This window comes from Delphinapterus leucas, chromosome 7 (assembly GCF_059928025.1).
Source record: "Delphinapterus leucas isolate spDelLeu-1000000601 "Yukka" chromosome 7, BTC_Dleu_Yukka2, whole genome shotgun sequence".
Classification (NCBI taxonomy): Eukaryota; Metazoa; Chordata; class Mammalia; order Artiodactyla; family Monodontidae; genus Delphinapterus; species Delphinapterus leucas.
Genome location: NC_143135.1, coordinates 6,077,063 through 6,094,756, shown reverse-complemented (window position 1 = coordinate 6,094,756; position 17,694 = coordinate 6,077,063). Strand labels below are relative to the sequence as shown.

At 44.5% G+C, this 17,694-nt stretch overlaps 2 protein-coding genes across 15 annotated transcripts in view; both read right to left on the bottom strand.

The window, feature by feature from the left end:
- Nucleotides 1–562: 562 nt before the first annotated feature.
- Nucleotides 563–11,717, bottom strand: LOC111183698 (RNA-binding protein 4B). 7 transcript variants are annotated; one of them, XR_016393748.1, is made up of 4 exons: nt 10,468–10,567; nt 9,670–10,093; nt 1,852–4,392; nt 563–1,249 (listed from the first exon to the last, which is right to left on the bottom strand). XR_016393748.1 is itself a non-coding variant. In XM_030763472.2 (4 exons), the coding sequence occupies exons 1-3, from the start codon at nt 10,483–10,485 to the stop codon at nt 3,725–3,727; spliced, it is 1,110 nt and encodes a 369-aa protein (XP_030619332.1). In that variant the 5' UTR covers nt 10,486–10,567; the 3' UTR covers nt 563–2,073; nt 3,716–3,724. The 7 variants fall into 7 exon arrangements, 5 of the variants coding, with proteins under 5 accessions (XP_030619332.1, XP_022447057.1, XP_089770606.1 ...); XR_016393749.1 differs by having other exon boundaries at nt 563–1,168; XM_030763472.2 differs by having other exon boundaries at nt 563–2,073; nt 3,716–4,392.
- The window catches only part of SPTBN2 (spectrin beta, non-erythrocytic 2), a 42,877-nt gene continuing 36,600 nt past the window's right edge, over nt 11,418–17,694 (bottom strand). For 5 of the 8 annotated variants that reach the window (XM_089914437.1, XM_022591341.3, XM_089914433.1 and 2 more), the window contains 2 exons: nt 17,468–17,510; nt 16,297–17,139 (listed from right to left, as the gene is read on the bottom strand). In XM_089914437.1, the coding sequence (XP_089770563.1) occupies nt 16,906–17,139; nt 17,468–17,510 (277 nt within the window). In that variant the 3' untranslated portion in view covers nt 16,297–16,905. The other 3 variants (XM_089914432.1, XM_089914434.1, XM_089914436.1) reach the window with 3 other exon arrangements.

Genomic DNA, 17,694 nt, shown 5'->3' with positions numbered 1-17,694 from the left:
GTCCATAAATCTTTAAAAAAAATTTCTAGAGGACACATTTTATTGCAGAATATTATCACTGCCAGTTATGAATACCCTACTTGCTTTTCTGCTCAAAATACCGTTTCTCCGTATCATCATAACTAACAATTGTATTCACTTTAGCCAAAGTCTAATCCTAGTTTAAACTGTGAATTTAAATGAACATGTACTATGAAGTCAAAGTGAGAATCTGACAGGTCCTTTGTTCTGGCTCAGCCTTTTCCTGATGCAGGGTTCTCTCTGTGGGGCTTATTTCTATCACTACTAACCTGGGTTTGCTGGCCTATAAAAGGGGAAAAGCAGCTCTGGTTATTTAGAGAGAAGCATCTGACTACCAGGTATAGCATATTTATCAATGTCTCAAGATGCTGGCTCACTTATCTCCACTTATTGCTGCAGCCATACTACTTATCTCACTAAATCCTTCCTTGTACATCTAAATTTCAGATATCTATTCTGTCACTGAAGTTTGTGGTTTGAGCACAACTGAAAAAGAACCAGAAGATATCGGTGGTAAATAACAGTCACACAAATACAAAAAGATACTTAAGTGTTAGAAACGTTTATTTGTCAAAATATTAAAAAAAAAAGGGGGGGGAGAAGTGGAGTAAAACAAGGCTAAATTTCAGCTAATGCTGTACCATGATCACAGGTCAGACATAAAAAAACAAAACAAACAAAACAACAACAACCAAAACCCCAATGGTCCTAGCAGTTTCAGAAGATTAGCTTCAATGTTAGAGTCCAGAGCTAACAGAGAAGAGTAAAAGGCTGCTTGCCACTACATGGTCATTTTAAAGGGAAAGGAGATGTTGCAGGTAGACAGGGAGAAGGGTTCAACTCCTAAGGAAAGCAAGATAAGAGGGATTCCACTGTACAGGAAAAAGGGGATGCCAGCATAATCCTTACCTAGGGCTGCTCAGAGGCTGAGAACATAAGGAATAGAGTGAAAGGCTACAGAGACTAGTATCAGGAGGAAAGAAAAGTCAACTTAGAAGAATTAAATTAAGAAAGAAAACATAGTTGGTCACAAACTCCTTTGTTTACTGAAACATGAAGCAATGGAAACATCCCGGCAAAGGGGACCGCGCGGAGCAAGTTCTCATATATGACCGCAGCCCGAGGGTTCAGTCCGCAATTATCCTACCTGAAAGAGAGCACAACACAAGAGGCTTACACAATGCCTGGAGAGCAGCTTGGCTCCGAGTACAAGGGCCCCGGTCCCGTCCTGTATTCCAGGGGGAAAGAAAAGAACAGAACAAAACAAAACCAAGTCAGACCGGATCAAACTTACAACTCATATAATTACCTAGGAGTCTTCTATGGCTATATATAGGAATTTACTTTTAGCTATATATAGAACAAGAAGCAGTCTATCTGGAAGACTGCTGTGTTGGTGATAAATATATCTTTCTCACCAATCTCTTAGGCAAGACTACTTCTGTGATACAAGGCTACTGTCGCTGCAACAAAGGGCATACAGATATTATCAAGAACCATAATTTATCCAGAACAATCAGAAGATGCCAAGGTCTCAAATATGGCCAACTGCAGTCTTCTAAATTTGTCTCATTTTTAATCTTTCATAGTGAACAAATTTTCAGAAATGGGTATCACAATCACAAAGGGTATCAAGGAGTGGTTCATTCATCCTCCAGCATATCTGCATATCATACTGTCACAGATTTAGAGCCATAATTCCAGTAGTTCCTTTAATTGACCAAATCTCCCTTACCAAATCAAAAGAAGAAATCCTAAATTCTCTAATTCTTCCACTGATGATGGGAACTCCAGACACCAATGGCTGGGGGAAAAAAAAAGTTAACTCACACCAAGTTCCTCTACTTATTACAGACAAAGGGCCAAATCTTGGTCTTGATCTGTGCCAATCGACTTCAAAAGTTGTGACGTTCTTGAATCAGTTCTGCTAGGGTGAGACCCGAATTTGGATCCCCAACAGTTCTGGAGTATTTCATCCTGGCAGCCTCATTAACATCAGGCTCCTGGGACTGCAACCAACTCAAGGTTATTCAGTCCATTTGAGGTTCACACCTGGAAGGTAAGTTTCTTTAAAAGTCATCACTAAAAAGAGGTTAGTTGAACAACCACTGCTCGCAGTCAAAAACCACTTAAAAAATACCTTAGCAATACCCTTTAAAGACCACAATATACACTAATTTAATATTTAACTTTGGAACATATCTGAGAGAAATATAAGTTATCCGATAGAAGATACCACCTTACTTTAGAGGCATATCCTACTTCATGGCAGATCCAGCAGCAATAAAAGTAAAAATTAATGGCAAACTACACTAGTTGTAAGATTGTCCTCTTCATGCACATGAACACACACTACACAGCGGTCTCAGGGAATCCGTCTTGTCATGGTCATATAGGACATAACTTATCACAGGTTCACATCATATTTGCTTCCCACTACATAAAAGGGCAAATTCCTGTCACTTGGTTTTCTTCTACACATATACCAAAAGGGTACTCAGGAACCCTGAAAACTCAGTGGTACTCAGTTTAACTTTGCTACGAGGCCTCCAGTTCTACTGATGGTCAATTTCAAGGTACAAGGAAAACTATGAGAATAGAAAGTTATAATGCAATTTCCACTCAGATGAAGAGATTTATCAATCTCTAGATACTCCTAGTTATTCTTGACATTCAAACATCTTTGCTATACATTTTCTGAAGTAGGAAAAATTGCAAGGTTACCACCAATGGGACTTACACACATCAGAAAATTACCTGTTTTATCTAGCTCCTTAAATGTTCCTCTCAAACAAACAAAAAAAAAAACAAAATTTGCTGGAAGAAATGGTAAGTGTCAGGCTCTAAATGACAGCATCATAAGCCATGCAGAAATACGGCTTAAGTGCCCACACAGAACACGATGCTCTGGATTACTAACAAGGAAGGGACTCCATGGGACTATGGCATCAAAACGTTCTGCTTTCAAGCAAGTATCCTGGAACTAAACACCTAGAATTTAGAGGATTTTATTTGGCTTATAGATATGTTAGAAGAGTTTCCTCTGATAAAGGCTCATGACTGAAGTAGTAGTTTTATTAGCAAATTGGATGTCTGAAGTTACAGCTTAAATTCTCACTGGTGACATTCATTATTAACTCCTGAACCTGTACTCTTCAGCGTACACTACAGTGACTTTTGTGGTGGAAAGAGAAAGTGGTTTTGGACTCAGGCATGCCTGAGTTTGAATTCTGGCTCTACCTCTCAATTACCAGGTGACTTTAGGCAAAGGACTTAACCCCTCTGAGCCTTAGTTCCCTCCTCCATAAAAGAAAATATCTTAAAGGCCAGCTGTATAATTAAATGATATAATGTACAAAGAGGGCACTCAACAAGTGTTAGTTCTCTTAACTATGTCTCTGTAACCCAGATCTGCTTACACTTGATTAAAGAAAAATATTCTCACTAACAAACTGAGTTGCTGTTGTTCTCTCAGAAGGAACAAGTTGGTTGGTTGGAGTTGTAAACTAAAACCTCGACAGGCCAAATGAACCCCTGGCCTAAGTTAGAGAAATACTTAAGACTAACATGCAATTTATACCTTTTGGATACTGTCCTGACAGCAAACGGATGGCTTTAGCCTCCTCTATGTGGCACAGGTCTCCCTCCTGGGGAACTAAATGGAATCTCTTAACCACACCCACCCCACTCTCACCTCCAGTTTTTAAAAGGCTGAGTACCGTGCTCGGTCCACATACTGCTCCCGCTCATACCGGGCCATGTCATACAGAGAATTCCGTGCAGCTGCTGAAGCCTGAGACAGCTCACTCTCTGGCCCATAACCGTAGCCCTCTCCAACTGTGGGGAGCACAGCTGCAGCACGACGCAGGGGGCTCCTGTCCCTTCCATAATAGGAGGAAGTGGTGGCAGCGGCAGCAGCCATAGCAGCTGAGGTGGCAGCAGCGCCTGAGTTTGGCAACAGGTGTCTGTCGTAGGGATCAACAGAAGTGGAGTTGAGGTGACTGGTCACAGCTGTGCTCTGGACTTGAGGCAGATGGGACATGGTCTGCTCTGCGTAGTTGTACGCGGAAGCTGCTGCTGCTGCTGCCACTGCCTCGTAAGAACGGACTCGGTAACGCTTATAGTAGTCGAGCGCTCCATACGCATCGTTGTAATACATGGATTCCCCGTAGCCCATGGCGTAAGGTGTGCGCACTGCTCCATACTGTTCGTTATACTGCTCGGTAAAGTCCGCCACACGACCCGTACGATCTACTGGACACTCTTTGGACCAGTGCCCCTCTTTCCCACACCGATAGCAGCCACTCTGGTCTCCCATCCCAGGGGCAGTCCGAAGCCGGCTGGTAGACAACTGCACGTGCATTCGTTTGCCTTGAGGAAATAGACGTAAGAAGATTTATTATAACTCATTGACATTCTTTATCCTCCCCAAAATGAAAGTGAACTAGTTGGCAAAAGACACGCAAACATACGCACACTCCTGCAACCCTATTTCAGCAATCCCCTCCAAAAGAAGTTGAAGTTTTAACAGACGAGAGCTAGAAAATTTAAGTTCTCAGAAACCAGTCAATACTCTCTACTTACACCAGTAGATCGGGATTCCCTCCTACTTCCGTCTCCACAACTTTCTTCTCCAACACAGAAATTGAGAAAGTTTCCACTTTTCACTACTAAGACCATTATTAATTCTAACCATTCAAAACCTGACAGTTTTTCCAAATCAAATATCCAACAAAACCTCAGTTATGCCAGAGGAAAGCATCCTACCTCTCAACGATTTACTCAGGGCCACATAAGGCCTGAGCATTTACTGTAGCTTAAAAACCACAGCAGGGCTTCCCTGGTGGCACAGTGGTTGAGAGTCCGCCTGCCGATGCAGGGGACAGGGGTTCGTGCCCCGGTCTGGGAAGGTCCCACATGCCGCGGAGCGGCTGGGCCCGTGAGCCATGGCCGCTGAGCCTGCGCGTCCGGAGACTGTGCTCCGCGACGAGAGAGGCCACAACAGTGAGAGGCCCGCGTACCGCAAAAACAATACAAACAAACAGCAATATGCTGTGCATCTTGTTTCCTCCAGCCATTTCTGCAGGTGTCACCAGAAGGCTATGTGGGGTACACAAACCACAGCTGGCTCACCATCTGCTTCAACTCTAGCACCTCTAAGAGTTTGTTGTAAGACCCTCCACATTTCAAGCCCACCCCCACTTTTTTCAGCAAGGGTGAACCCATGCCTACTGTGGAAAAGAAAACTACTTGACCTAGGCCTGTCAACAGCTAGAATTAGATCTTGAAGCAGTACTGGTTTCTTAGGGACAGTGTGCTTCCATGTAATGGAATGATCGGCATTTCATCCTACTACGTAGTTTACAATTCTTTATAGGGGATTATCTACTTGTTAGAAAAATGCAGCATTTGCCTAAAGGCTTCTGGGCACCCATACAAACAAGCCACATCCATACTTCCAGAAAATGACCAGAACAAAGAACAGCTAAGAGAAGAAACAATCTTTGCCCTGGCCATGTGTACCATCAAGCCCAGGGACCCTTACTAATGAAAGCATCCAAGGTCTTTAAAAGCAGTTTGAGAAAGGCATATTCTTGGCAGCATTTAGTGCCAAACTGCCTAAGACTTTGGAGATCAAGTCAATGCTTTACAAATTGTAGCCAAAAGGCAGCCAGTACAGACATAGAGAACATCACTCTAAAGGGCGGCTCAGAACAAATCCCCCCTCCACGATCAATAAGTTGCTCTCTCTTTAACAGACCTTGTTCTGGATGCAGCTATGCGATAGGAGGCCTCGTGCTCCACCATCCTGTTGGAAACAGCCCGATTCAGGACGGCAGCCAGAACAGCGCCATGCACTGACCCTGAGAGGGGAGCGGGTTAGTGCAGTAATATCACTTTAGTCAAACTCACTTCTGCCCAATGTCCAACATTCCTACCACCCCAGTTTCTAGCAGTTGCCGCCTCAAACTTAAAACCCTTTCTTTAGTAGAAACAAAGGTGCTCAGGTTTTTACTTCCAGCTGCTAGTAGAGAGGCAGCATCCACCATCAACAGATACCGTCAACAAATACCAAATGGCAATAATTCTCTGAAAGCAGCAGTTAGCCATCCCAGTATTTTCAGAGATTTAGATACTCCCATTCTTAGAAGTTATCATGGGCCAAATGCTAACTGTGCTTAGAACAGAAACACACGGATTTTTGCCCCAATTTATATCCCAAATGTAGAATTCCCTATCATTTAGACTGGAGGATTACAAGTTAACTTGGCTTTCAAACATGCACGGTGACATTAATCTGTGTGAAAGACACAAACTGTGCTCCAATTCTGAAGTCAGTGTAACAATGCCAATCTAAAAAACAGCCAATCCAGAGAACTAGAGGTACACTTTTAAGGAAAATATTTAACTTGCTCCTTTATAGATTATGGGTCCACTTTTTTTGAGAAATAAAACCCAGTTTTTTTTGCCCCCACTATGATGTTTCTATTAATACATCCAGTCTTCACCACTGATTTAGAGCGGAACTCAGAAGTTTATAAACATCTGTGGCAAAATCTACCTCTGTAGTAGCTGTGAAAAGGATTCAGGTAAAAAAAGTTTTTACCTAGAACTAAAAGATCTGCAACAGAAGTGACAGGTTTTTTTTTTCACATAATCTTTCCAGAGGTTGTAACTAGGCTTTTAATTTAAATCCCCTAAGGCAGCGGTTCCCAACCTTTTTGGCACCAGGGACCTTTTTTGTGGAAGACAGTTTTTCCAAAGACCAGGGTGATGGGGGGGGAGGGGTTTGGATGATTCAAGCGCATTGCATTTATTGTGCACTTTATTTCTGTTATTATTACATCAGCTCCACCTCCGATCATCAGGCATTAGAGCCCGGGGTGGGGGGGGGCCCTGCCCTAAAGTTCTTATAATTGAAATATACTGTGCTTCTCTATTCCCTTAAGGATCCAGGGCAAAGAAAATTGAAAGAAGATTAAATTCTACCACTCTACTACACTTTGGCTTTGGAGAGGCCAAAAGCTTAAAGATTTTCTAAGATCTCCAAAACATTACTGAGATGTGTTGCCAACATTTCCCAGAAAACCAGCCCCCGCAAAAGTGTTTTGTTTTGAAACAAAGAGGAGGGCAACTTGGGGTCCTCATTGCTGAGCTCCTATCAAGGGATATAGCTGATATACAACTGTACTCCAATTTAATGCTTGTTTATATATTGGGGGAAAAACGAAACATCTGAACTCTTACATATCATTCCCAATTCAACTGCCTGAGTTTTTACTTGGGAATAGCTTCTTTAGGGTCTTCCAATGCAAACTTGTTTGCTAACTCAATAGTGGTTCAGTTCACTGCTGCCGGTGGAGAGGAAACATCCTGAAAGACCCAGGTAAACTCAGATTCTGCTGCTTTCTTTCAGAAGTCATACAATGAGGAAGCCTATGGCAGCCATTAACACATAAAGGTTCAAAAGATGCCCAAAGTGGCACTCTTAAGAGGCCCCCTTCATTAGGAGATGACTGAAAAGGCTTTATGGAAAAATGTGACAAATTGGTATTTAGATTGTATTTTCTGTAAAACTGCAACTTATTATCCAATGCTAAACTTTCTCTTGTCATCTGGAAAAAAAACAGAGCTGGTTATAAAAATATCTGTACGTACGTACCGTACGCCGTTGAGTGCTTTTTCCAGGGGCCCAGGCTAAGAACATGAAAAACCAAATAAAGGATCCTTTTCTTCCAATAAAGACATTAAAAAAAAAAAAATCTCATGGATCATCGCGTTACTCAGATATCTGCTTCCTGAAGTAATTAAACTCACTATATTAAAACAAACATTCCTTTCAAGCCTACTCCCCCCAGTTAACCGATTTCCATATACTTATTTTGGCCCCTACCCTTTTATTCAATTGCATATTAAATAGGCAAGAACATGCAGTATTATACTAGAATACCTCTGCACTTTGTACCTGAGTTTAATTGCACTTTTTACATTTTGCTTGTTACTTGTCAAGAGAGAACCCCGATTTCCCCAACACTGTCCATTCACGATCCCCTCCCTCATCAAATGAAAATAATTAAGAATATTTTTAAAGCTGTCTGAAGTGCAACAGCTAATAATGAAAGCCAACTATTACATTTTAAGTAAGTTTCTAACCTTAACAGAAACACTCATTGTTGCAAACACCACTCACCTTTCATCATACAGTGCTTTTACTGTTAAAACACTTTCACATCTTATTACCTCATTCTAGCCTCACTACCATCCTGTGAAGGAGGTACGGCAGGGATCATTCATTCTATTTTATAAGTGGGGAGAATGAAGCGTTGAGAGGTTAAAACACTTGTCCAAAGTCATACGACAAGTTAACGGTAGAAAGTATCTACAACTTGTGCCCTGTGCTTTAAAGAGTAGCTAAAGGCCAAGACAACACTGGCTGAGGCCAGAGATATCTGACGCACCATTTGTAATCTACTATTTGCAAACTTTCTTACCCTTTTCTGGTCAATTTTTCCTCTTCTCCATTTCTTTTCTGTTTTCTAGGTTTAGTAGAGGACCCTTAAGTACTTCTTAACAACCCTTTTAGTGGCACTCAGAGAAAAAATGGTCTTAATTTATGAACCTGAAAAGCGGCTATAAACGTGCGGTCCAAGATGATAGGGTCAACAAAAAACTTGAAGAACAGCGCTGTACAACAGAACTTTCTGTGACGTTGGAAACGTTCCATACCTGCACTAACACACTAACCACTAGCCTCATATGACTTCTGAGTACTTGAAATGTGTGCAGCACAACTGAGAAACTGAATTTTAAAATTTATTTAATTTCAATTTAATAGCCACATGTGGCTAGTGGCCACCATATTAGCACAGTCCTAGACTCTTCAGTCAACCTCTTGTGGTATTAATGACAACATATGTATGTTTATTAATGACATAAGTAATTCGATACAACACCCTTACTGGAATCTCCTCAGAAGCAGGACCATCATTCCCATTCAACCTACCTAATATTTTTAGAAATTTCCTTTTTTCCCCTTAGGGTTAAATAGTAGTAGGTGGAGCAGAATAGTCCAAGGCATGGCTTTTGGCTCTGCTTGTATAATTCAGACCGAACAAACCTGAGTATTCAAAAGATACTCCCCCAAATCCAGATTCACCACCCAGATTTATAATATAGGGATTCTTCGAGATGTCTTCACTGTTCTTTCCCACCACAGCCCCATCACCCAAGGCAGTGAAGAGTATAAACCCTAAGCACTGAAACTCTCAAAAGGCTTCCTTGTCATAACAGAAAAAGCAGGTAACCCACAGACCTTTATCCTCCCTTCTCCCATGAGATACTCATTTGCCCAGGCAGATTAAACTTCCAACAGCACCCAAATGAATGATGGCCTGCAGGATAAAGTAACCCACCAATTGCAATTCTACAAAGTTGCTGAGGAACATCTCGGCAAATCTGGAAAGGAGAAGTGTTTGCTTCTCCAAGAGTAAGCTGTGCTTAAGCGTGGTAAACACACAATCTTTCAATCATTTCCGGCTAAAACGGAATGGAAGACACCACCCTGCCAGCCCCACAGTCCTGTGTTCTTGCCTCTGTCTAGAGCTAGGCCCCACTCAGTTTTGCCACCCAGGCCCCAGAGCAGTTCACCTTGAAACTCTGTGTTGTCAAGGCCCCTGATGGCCTCCACTGCATCCTCTGCCCGCTCCATGTGTACGAAAGCATAATCTTTCACGATGTCACATTCGATGACCGGACCATACTCCTCAAACTTGGCCCGAAGCTCTTGGTTGGTACAAGTAGGACTGATGTTGCCTACATGCAACTTGGTTGAAGCTTTGCTCTTATTCTTGCTGGCTTCCACGTTGATGTTCACCCCGTGCAGCTTGTAGTGGTGCAGGTTGCGTATGGCATCCTCGGCCGCTGTCTTGTCCTCTATGTGCACAAAGCCGTAGTTCTTAATGATGTCACACTCCAGCACCTTCCCATACTGCTCGAAGAGTGAGCGGATCTCCTGCTCTGTGGCCTCCCGGGGCAGGTTTCCAATGAACAGCTTCACCATCCTGACAAGAGCCTGGAAAAGAAGAAAGGAGATTTCCAAAAGTTAGGGGTGGAGGGAAAAATTTCAGTGCATTGCATTTTGGATTAATCCTCCAAAGTTCTTGGCACCATCAAGATCCTCACAGAGACGTTCATTATGTTTTCAACAGCGGGAGGAAAGGTTTACTCTTATGGAGTAGTGTGAGTTGTGTGTGACACGCGAACAGGTCGAGTGTCAGCAGGCAGTGCACAGCCCATCATCTCCGTTAAATGAGGCGCATTTTAGGTAACAGGGTTAGCTGAAAATACTCTCTTTGGGGGGCAGGTAAGAGAAGAGTCCAAGCAGGGGGCAAGAGGCATATATCTTACTGCCCCTAGTAACAAGGTTTTGGAGGGAAATCTGTGTACCTCTCTTCCGTGCCGCATCACCTTTCAAGATACTCTAAGAATTAAAAGGCCCCCTTTGCCCCAACCTGGGACACCCACGCCCCAGCGGCCCAACTCCAGTTCCTTCGCCCCAACAAAGACTCGACCCGACCTCTGCCCCGCCCCCTCCGGAAACCCGGCCCCGCCTCCTCCCGGTGTCTTCCCCGGACCTCCCGCAGCAAGAGGAGCAACCCTAACCCTGGGCCAACCCCGTCAGCCAGGGGCCGGCCCGGCCCTCTCTCAGGCTCCCCACACACCCACAAGAACCCCTCGCACCTCCGGGTGGCGGCGACGGCGGCAGCGGCTCCCGCGTCAGAGAGAACCCTACAAAATGGCGACGGCCGCTCAAGCCTCAGCGTGACCGGGCCCTTTCTCGCGCGCCAGCTCACGCACGCGCGAGTGCGCGCTGCCCCGCCTCACCCTCGCGGGAGCCGGACGACCAATCCCGCGGCCGCATACAAATGGCTGCCCTGGGCTCTGCTCCCAGTCGCGCCAATACGGGGGCGGGGCCAGCTGGTGACGGTACTGCGGGAGGAGGTCAGCCCGCCCCCTGGCCTGACTAGCCAATCACCACCTTGGAAGGTGGGCGGTCGTCGCTCAAGCGTCAGAAGGTTTCTGGACGCAACCACTGACTTGGTGAAATCAGAAGCCCGGGAGAATCACTAAGCATCACAATGGATCGTGCTGTTGGGCCATGTGGGGGAGCGGGGGGTGGGGGAGGAAGGCGGCTGCGGATGACAAAGGGTTATCTCACTGGGCCCCCTAAAAGGGGGTTTTCTTAGCGCCTGCCAGCCTCTATGGCAGTTTGGGACAACATTTTAGAAATAGAGGCGCGCCACATTTTAAGCCAACCTAGTCTTTTTTTGGTAGAGCTTTTATACATAATTTAAAATTTTTAAATTGCAAACACGTTATGCATTGGTGAGGAAAAGGAGAACCAAAGATGGCAGAGCTGAGATGGCTCTAAGAGGCATTCTATCCTAGCTGCACTTAATCAGTCAAGTTTTGTCACATATACATGAAGGCTGGTTTTCTCTCCCTAGCTAGAGAATTAAGCTCTAATTCTGTGTCCTTCACAGTTCTGATCCGTGGTGAGCACACCAAAGGAGGCCCAGAGAGGTTTCTTGTTTTGGGGGTAGGCCAGGTCTCCATGTCCTCACCAAGCTGCTGGAGGACTGGGCAACTGAGTCCCTGAGCACTTTCCGGCTTTCAAAATTCAGCTGTGGTCCAAGGGCACCTCCTGGTGGTAAAAAGGAAGATATTGAGGTGGATTACTCTCTGTCACCTTTGAACAAAGAATAGAAGTTTATGGAGATTGATGGACTGAGCTTATCTCCAAGTAGAGCATGCCAGGGTGGTTGTCAATCATCATTACTCCTTGGTATGCTTTCTGATGCTGTTAGGCACAAATTCTGCAGGCTGACCTCTTCCTCTCCAACTACTTTGTTATGTTTCTTTCACTGAATTCTTTGTTTCCCAGCAATTTCAGAAGAGGCACTGTCCTTCCAATTCTGATAACAATCATGCTTGTCTCCCACCTAATTCTATTTACCTCTCCCCTTTCCTTCTCCTCTTGGTCGTTTCCACTTTCTCTCTACACTCAGACTTTTAAAACATGTATAGGGACCTCCTTGTCCATATCTGAAATAGCTTTCACTCATCTTCACTGTTACGGTTTTTTAAGTTGGGTTTCTTCCCTGTGTTCCAGGACAGACTTCCACAAATAGAGTCTGAACCTGCTGTCGCCCACCTTCGTGCACTGTGTTTCGGGTTCTGTCCTCCTCTCCAATGCCCCAAGTTTTCTGAGGTCACCAAAACTAATGTCCTTTTAACAGTTTTCACCCTTCTAAAATTTTCATTCATTCACCATCCTTTTCTCCTGTGTTTTTATGCTGTTCCTCCTCATAGCTCTGACTATACCATTACATCTCCTTCCCCCCATTTATTTCCCTGTTCTTATCTATTCCCTCTTACCTCCCTTCCCCTTCCCTCATAGGCAACCAGTAAATGAGTTTAGTGTGTATTGTTTGTTTTCTTGCAAGACATGTCTTTTTTTAATTGAAGTATATTTTTTTAAATGTCTTGTAAGACATGTCTTTTTTTAAAATTGATTTACAATGTTGTGTTAGTTTCTGGTATACGGCAAAGTGATTCAGTTTTATATATACGTATATTATATTTCATATTATTTTCCATTATAGGTTATTATAGGATATTGAATATAGTTCCCCGTGCTATACAGTAGAACCTTGCTGTTTATCTATTTTATATACAGTAGTTTGCATCTGCTAATCCCAAACTCCTAATTTATCCCTCCCCCACCTTCCCCTTTGGTAACCGTAAGTTTGTTTTCTACAAGACGTGTCCTTTTAGTGCACATTTACTTTTTCCCTTTAAAAAAAGTTTTATTGTGGAAAATTACAAAAAGGCACAAATAGAGAATATTATGCACTCCTGTGGACCCCTTACTCAGCATTGACAGTTATCAGCATTTTGCTGATCTTATTTTGTGTAGCCCCTCTACTTTTTGTGTGGGTGGGTGGGTGGGCTGGAGTTTTTTAAGGCAAACCCCAGACATAATGTCATTCGCCTGTAAGGTTTTCACTAACTGCCTCTAAAGCATCAGCTCTATGCTATGCTAATTTCATCTAATATTTATATTTAAAATTTTCCTAGATTGTCCCAAGTATCCCTCTTTACATTTGGTTTTTCCTAATATGGATATAGACAAAGCCCGCCCATTGTTCATTTGGGTTAATTAATTTTGCGAATGTTTATGTAAATTGTGTTGTATAGCTCACTGTTTCTCTTTTCACTAAGCACTAAGTTACTGTGTGGTGTCTAACTACTGAGTAATACTCCACAGTGTGCAGCCACCATGTTTTGCCTAATCCATATCCCAGCATAGCACACTCAGGTTGCCTCCCAACTCCTTAGTGTTGCTATAAACAAGGTTGCAGTGGACATCCTTATGTTAATTCTGAGCGCCCTAATGGTTTGGTGTGAGAATTTGAGGGGAGATAAGCCCAGGGGTGGGATTGCTGGGTTGTTGGGTCATAGGGTATACTTGGAACTAACTTGTCCGAGTAGTGCCAGGTTGTCCTCTGGAAACCAGTCTACCCTCCCACCTGAGGGGCCCTGCATCTCAGTGTCTCTGCCAATGTTTGCCATTATCCAGTTGTCTAATTTTGGGCAGTATAATAGGTATAAAGTGGTATATCATTGTTGCTTTAATTTGCATTTCTCTGATTACTAATGATTCTAAGCATCTCTTATTTCTCTGAAGTGTGGGAGGTTGACTCTTCTGTAACTTCCCTATTCGTATCTTTTCCCCATGTTTCTTGTCAGGTTACAGTCTCCTTTTTGTTTGCAGGATTTTCTTGTATGTTCTAGATATTAATCTCTTATTGGTTTCAAATATCTTCTCTCATTCCACCAAATTATTAACTTTGTCCATGGAGTCCTTCCTTCACTGAACAGAAATCCTTACTTTTTTTTTTTTTTTTTTTTTGCAGTACGTGGGCCTCTCACTGTTGTGGCCTCTCCCGTTGCGGGGCACAGCCTCCGGACGTGCAGGCTCAGCGGCCATGGCTCACAGGCCCAGCCGCTCCGCGGCATGTGGGATCTTCCCGGACCGGGGCACGAACCCGTGTCCCCTACATCGGCAGGCGGACTCTCAACCACTGCGCCACCAGGGAAGCCCGAAATCCTTAATTTTTTTATGTGATCAACTTAATCAATTTTTGTCTTAAAGTTTGTGCTTTTGAAGTTTTGTATAAAATGTCCTTTTCCATCCCCCTGAGTCACAAATATATTCTCCTACATTTTCTTCTATTAACATTAATGTTTTTACCTTTCACATTTAGGTCTGTAGTCCGTTTAGAGCAGTGCTGTCCAAACAGAAATATAATGTGAACAACATATACAAAATTTTCTGGTAAACACATTTAAGAAATAAGAGGAAACAGTTGAAATTAACTTTAATATTTTCAAAATCCAATATAGCTAAACTATTTCAACATATAATCAGTATAAAAATTATTGAGATGTTTTAAATTCTTTTTTCTCCTCTTCAGTTTTCAAACTCCGGAAAACATTTTACACTTACAGCACATCTCAATTTGGACTAGCCACATATCAAGTGGCTAGTAGCCGCGTATGGCCTGTGGCTACCATACCAGATAGCACAGATCTAGAGTTCACCCTTGGAGGTGGGGTTAGGTAAGAACGCAAACATTTTTCTCTAAATAATTAATCCATTTTTATCTGTCCCTATTTCCCCATTGATTTGTGGAACCCGCATTATTGTATTTTTGTGCTCTAATCTGCCTCATATCCGTCACTCCGTTCCATTCTGTCATCTTTCCTGGAACTTTCCCTGTCTTCCACTCATTCCTGAAGGTGTCTCCCAAGACTTACTTCCTGACCTTATGCTTATGCTTATCCTCTTCTATGTCCTGTCCTTAAGGATTCCTGGACTCAGGTAGCTTCAGCTACCATGTGTTCATAAATGCTCAAACCATATTTTTATTACGTCTCCATTCACAATGTCTGACCGCATTCTGCAGGACTGCTTCACTTGGCTGCCCTATTTACAAGTTAAAATGATAACTTCTCCATTGGTTCCTCACGCCCATATACATTTCCTTCTAAAATCTCCCCTTATTGCTTTCTCTCCCAACCCACAGGCTTGTCACCATGGAGTACAAATACCCAGGTTCCCTGAGCACGCTGCAATGTGTGATTTTCTCTTCCTTCATACGGTGGAGATTTTACAGTTATACCTGAAGAACAAAAGAAGGTGTCTGTGTAGTGCTGATGTATTTACTCCATTTACTCCCACGACAGATTATTCCAGTTACATTATCCACATGTTTACTTTGGCATACTGAATCTGCTCTTCTTAAGAGAAAGGGATAATTATTCTGTATACTATCCGGTCTACCACATCTCATGTTTGGAAACGTTCTGGGCCTGCACACACCTGACCCTTTGTCACGGCTGATAATAGTCAGGGTCTGCTCAGCCAGGGCCCTTGGCCGATTATGCTAAAGATGGGGCTGCTTTCCTGGAAAGACCTCTGAGCCCCAAAAAGAAATGGTTGTTTGTATATGGGAAGCAATGAAAGAACAAGGCTTTTCCTATAGGAGGCCACCAAGGCAAATACTATTGCCCTGAAACCTCCAGTTGCCGAGCCAGAGACAAGAGGGAAAGCCCCCTGCTCCTTTTTTTTATACTTCACTGGATCTAAAATACATTCTCCTGTGTTTTCGTTTACACACTTAGGATGTATCTCGTGGCTTCCCAGGGTGATCTCATTCTATTGGTCAGTGGATTGGGAACCTGTTACTTATCTGATCCCTGTCTGAACTCCCTCGATCCCCTATTGGGGTCCTCTCTATTGAGACAGAAGGTGGGAGTCAGTAATCACCACCTACATGCTCCACTCTCCACTGTCAGGCTGAGCAGTGGCTGAGACTAGGCTGTCTTCCATTCTTGAAAACAGTTGAGAGAATCACGAGTGAAGAAACTTGTGCACCAGGGAAGCAGTCATTCACTGCCTCAATACTGCTTGTTAATATCATGGTGAACATCTTTGGTCTGAAAAGAGGTTTGACATTGGTCATCCCAGCAAAGAGGAGGTCATTGTCATGGGGAAATGAGGAGACTCACAGGATAATGTGGTTCTTGGTGGGATGCTGGGGGCAGAGCGGGAAACCTGACACACAAGAGACCAGGGCCAGAAGGAGGAACAGGGGCATGGGCAGAGAGGCTTGTGGTCAGGAAAGCAAAGACACCCAGAGGCAGTAAGAGAAGCTGAGCTGTTTAATCACCTCCTTGGCCAGACTCAAGGCCGTGGTTGCCCCTGAACAACTCACACCCAGAAGCTGTTGAGAGTTGCTGGAGATGGAGGGGCTGCTTGAGTCAGAGGATGAGGGAGGATGGGAAGGGGGAGCTTCGGCGTCTCTGACCTGTCATCTGGCAATCTTGCCCCCAGGTCCTGTTTCAGCTCTGAGAGGTTCCTGGCTGGTCCCCAGGGGCAAGGACTGGATGGCGTGCCCTAGCTGTGGCGGGAGAATGACCCCGAGGCAGGGGCAGCCATTCCCCACGTGGCCTATGGAGAGGGTGCTGTGCTGTGGTGGGGATAGAGGCGTAAGGCTAGGGGAGGAGGGAAGAAGGGGGAGAGTGGAATTGGGGGTTGCCTGGGCCCCACCACCAGTCTGGAATTAAATAGCAGAAGAGAAGGGTTGCCCTTGGGGACACTGACTTGTCTCCAGAGACAGTTCCTGGTGATGGGTTGACCTTGGCAACAGACCCTAGCAGCAGGCAGTTGTCCTGACAAGAGGGTGGTCCCTGTCAACGGTCCCTGGCAGTTTCCTGGACAGAGGGAGGCAGCTGGCCTGGGAGTCTCGCCCCCAACTACTTGTTCTTCTTGAAGAAGCTGAAGCGCTTTTCTCGCTCTCGTTCTCTGCCATCCTTGCTGCGAAGTACGACAGGTCCCTCCGCCCCGACCGGTGATACTGGGGGCATGGTCATGGCCCGGGTCATGCCCCGGGTGGCAGTGGGCACCGCTGGCTCTTCAGGCTCTCCAGAGGCCGAGGACACAGTGGCAATGGCTGCATTCACCACCCTCAACCACGAGCTCATCTCTGCCTGCAGTGGGGCGCGGAAAGACAACTGGTCAGCTTGGAGGATGCTATGCTTGGGTGGCTGGCTCGCCCACAGTGGGGAAGTGGAAGAGGAGGAGGTGGAGATGACTGCCTCATCTCACTGAAGAAAAAGACCCCTTTAAGGTAGGGAACATGTTTTGGTGTGGCCTTCACAAACATCCAGTTGGCACATTGTGGGTTGTCTGATATCGAAGGATGAGACACTTCAGACAAGGAAAAAGAGAGAGGCGAGGGAAGAAAGAAATGTGCATCTGGAGGTTCTAAGCCTTCCCAGAGAGAAGGGGGACACGGGAGGAGAAGGGACAGCTCACCTCATCCTTGGCCTGGAATAAATATTCTTTCCCATCCTGTAAGCTGTTGGGAGAGAGAGAAACTTCAGGGCAGAGCTGAGACTCTGATTGGCCAGATCAGGGCTGGTGAGAGCTCACTATCACCCAGAGACCAGGCTGGAGAACATGCCCGGGAACCTCAGAGCCAGATCAGACACGTTCTGCACGTTCTTCAGATTCCCGGGACTGTGCCAAAGCACATCCTTCCT

Coding starts and splice junctions, on each gene's coding strand:
- LOC111183698 (XM_089914478.1), bottom strand. Junction 4,393..9,669: donor TGACAACACAGAGTTTCAAG/GTGAACTGCTCT, acceptor TATTTCCTCAAG/GCAAACGAATGCACGTGCAG.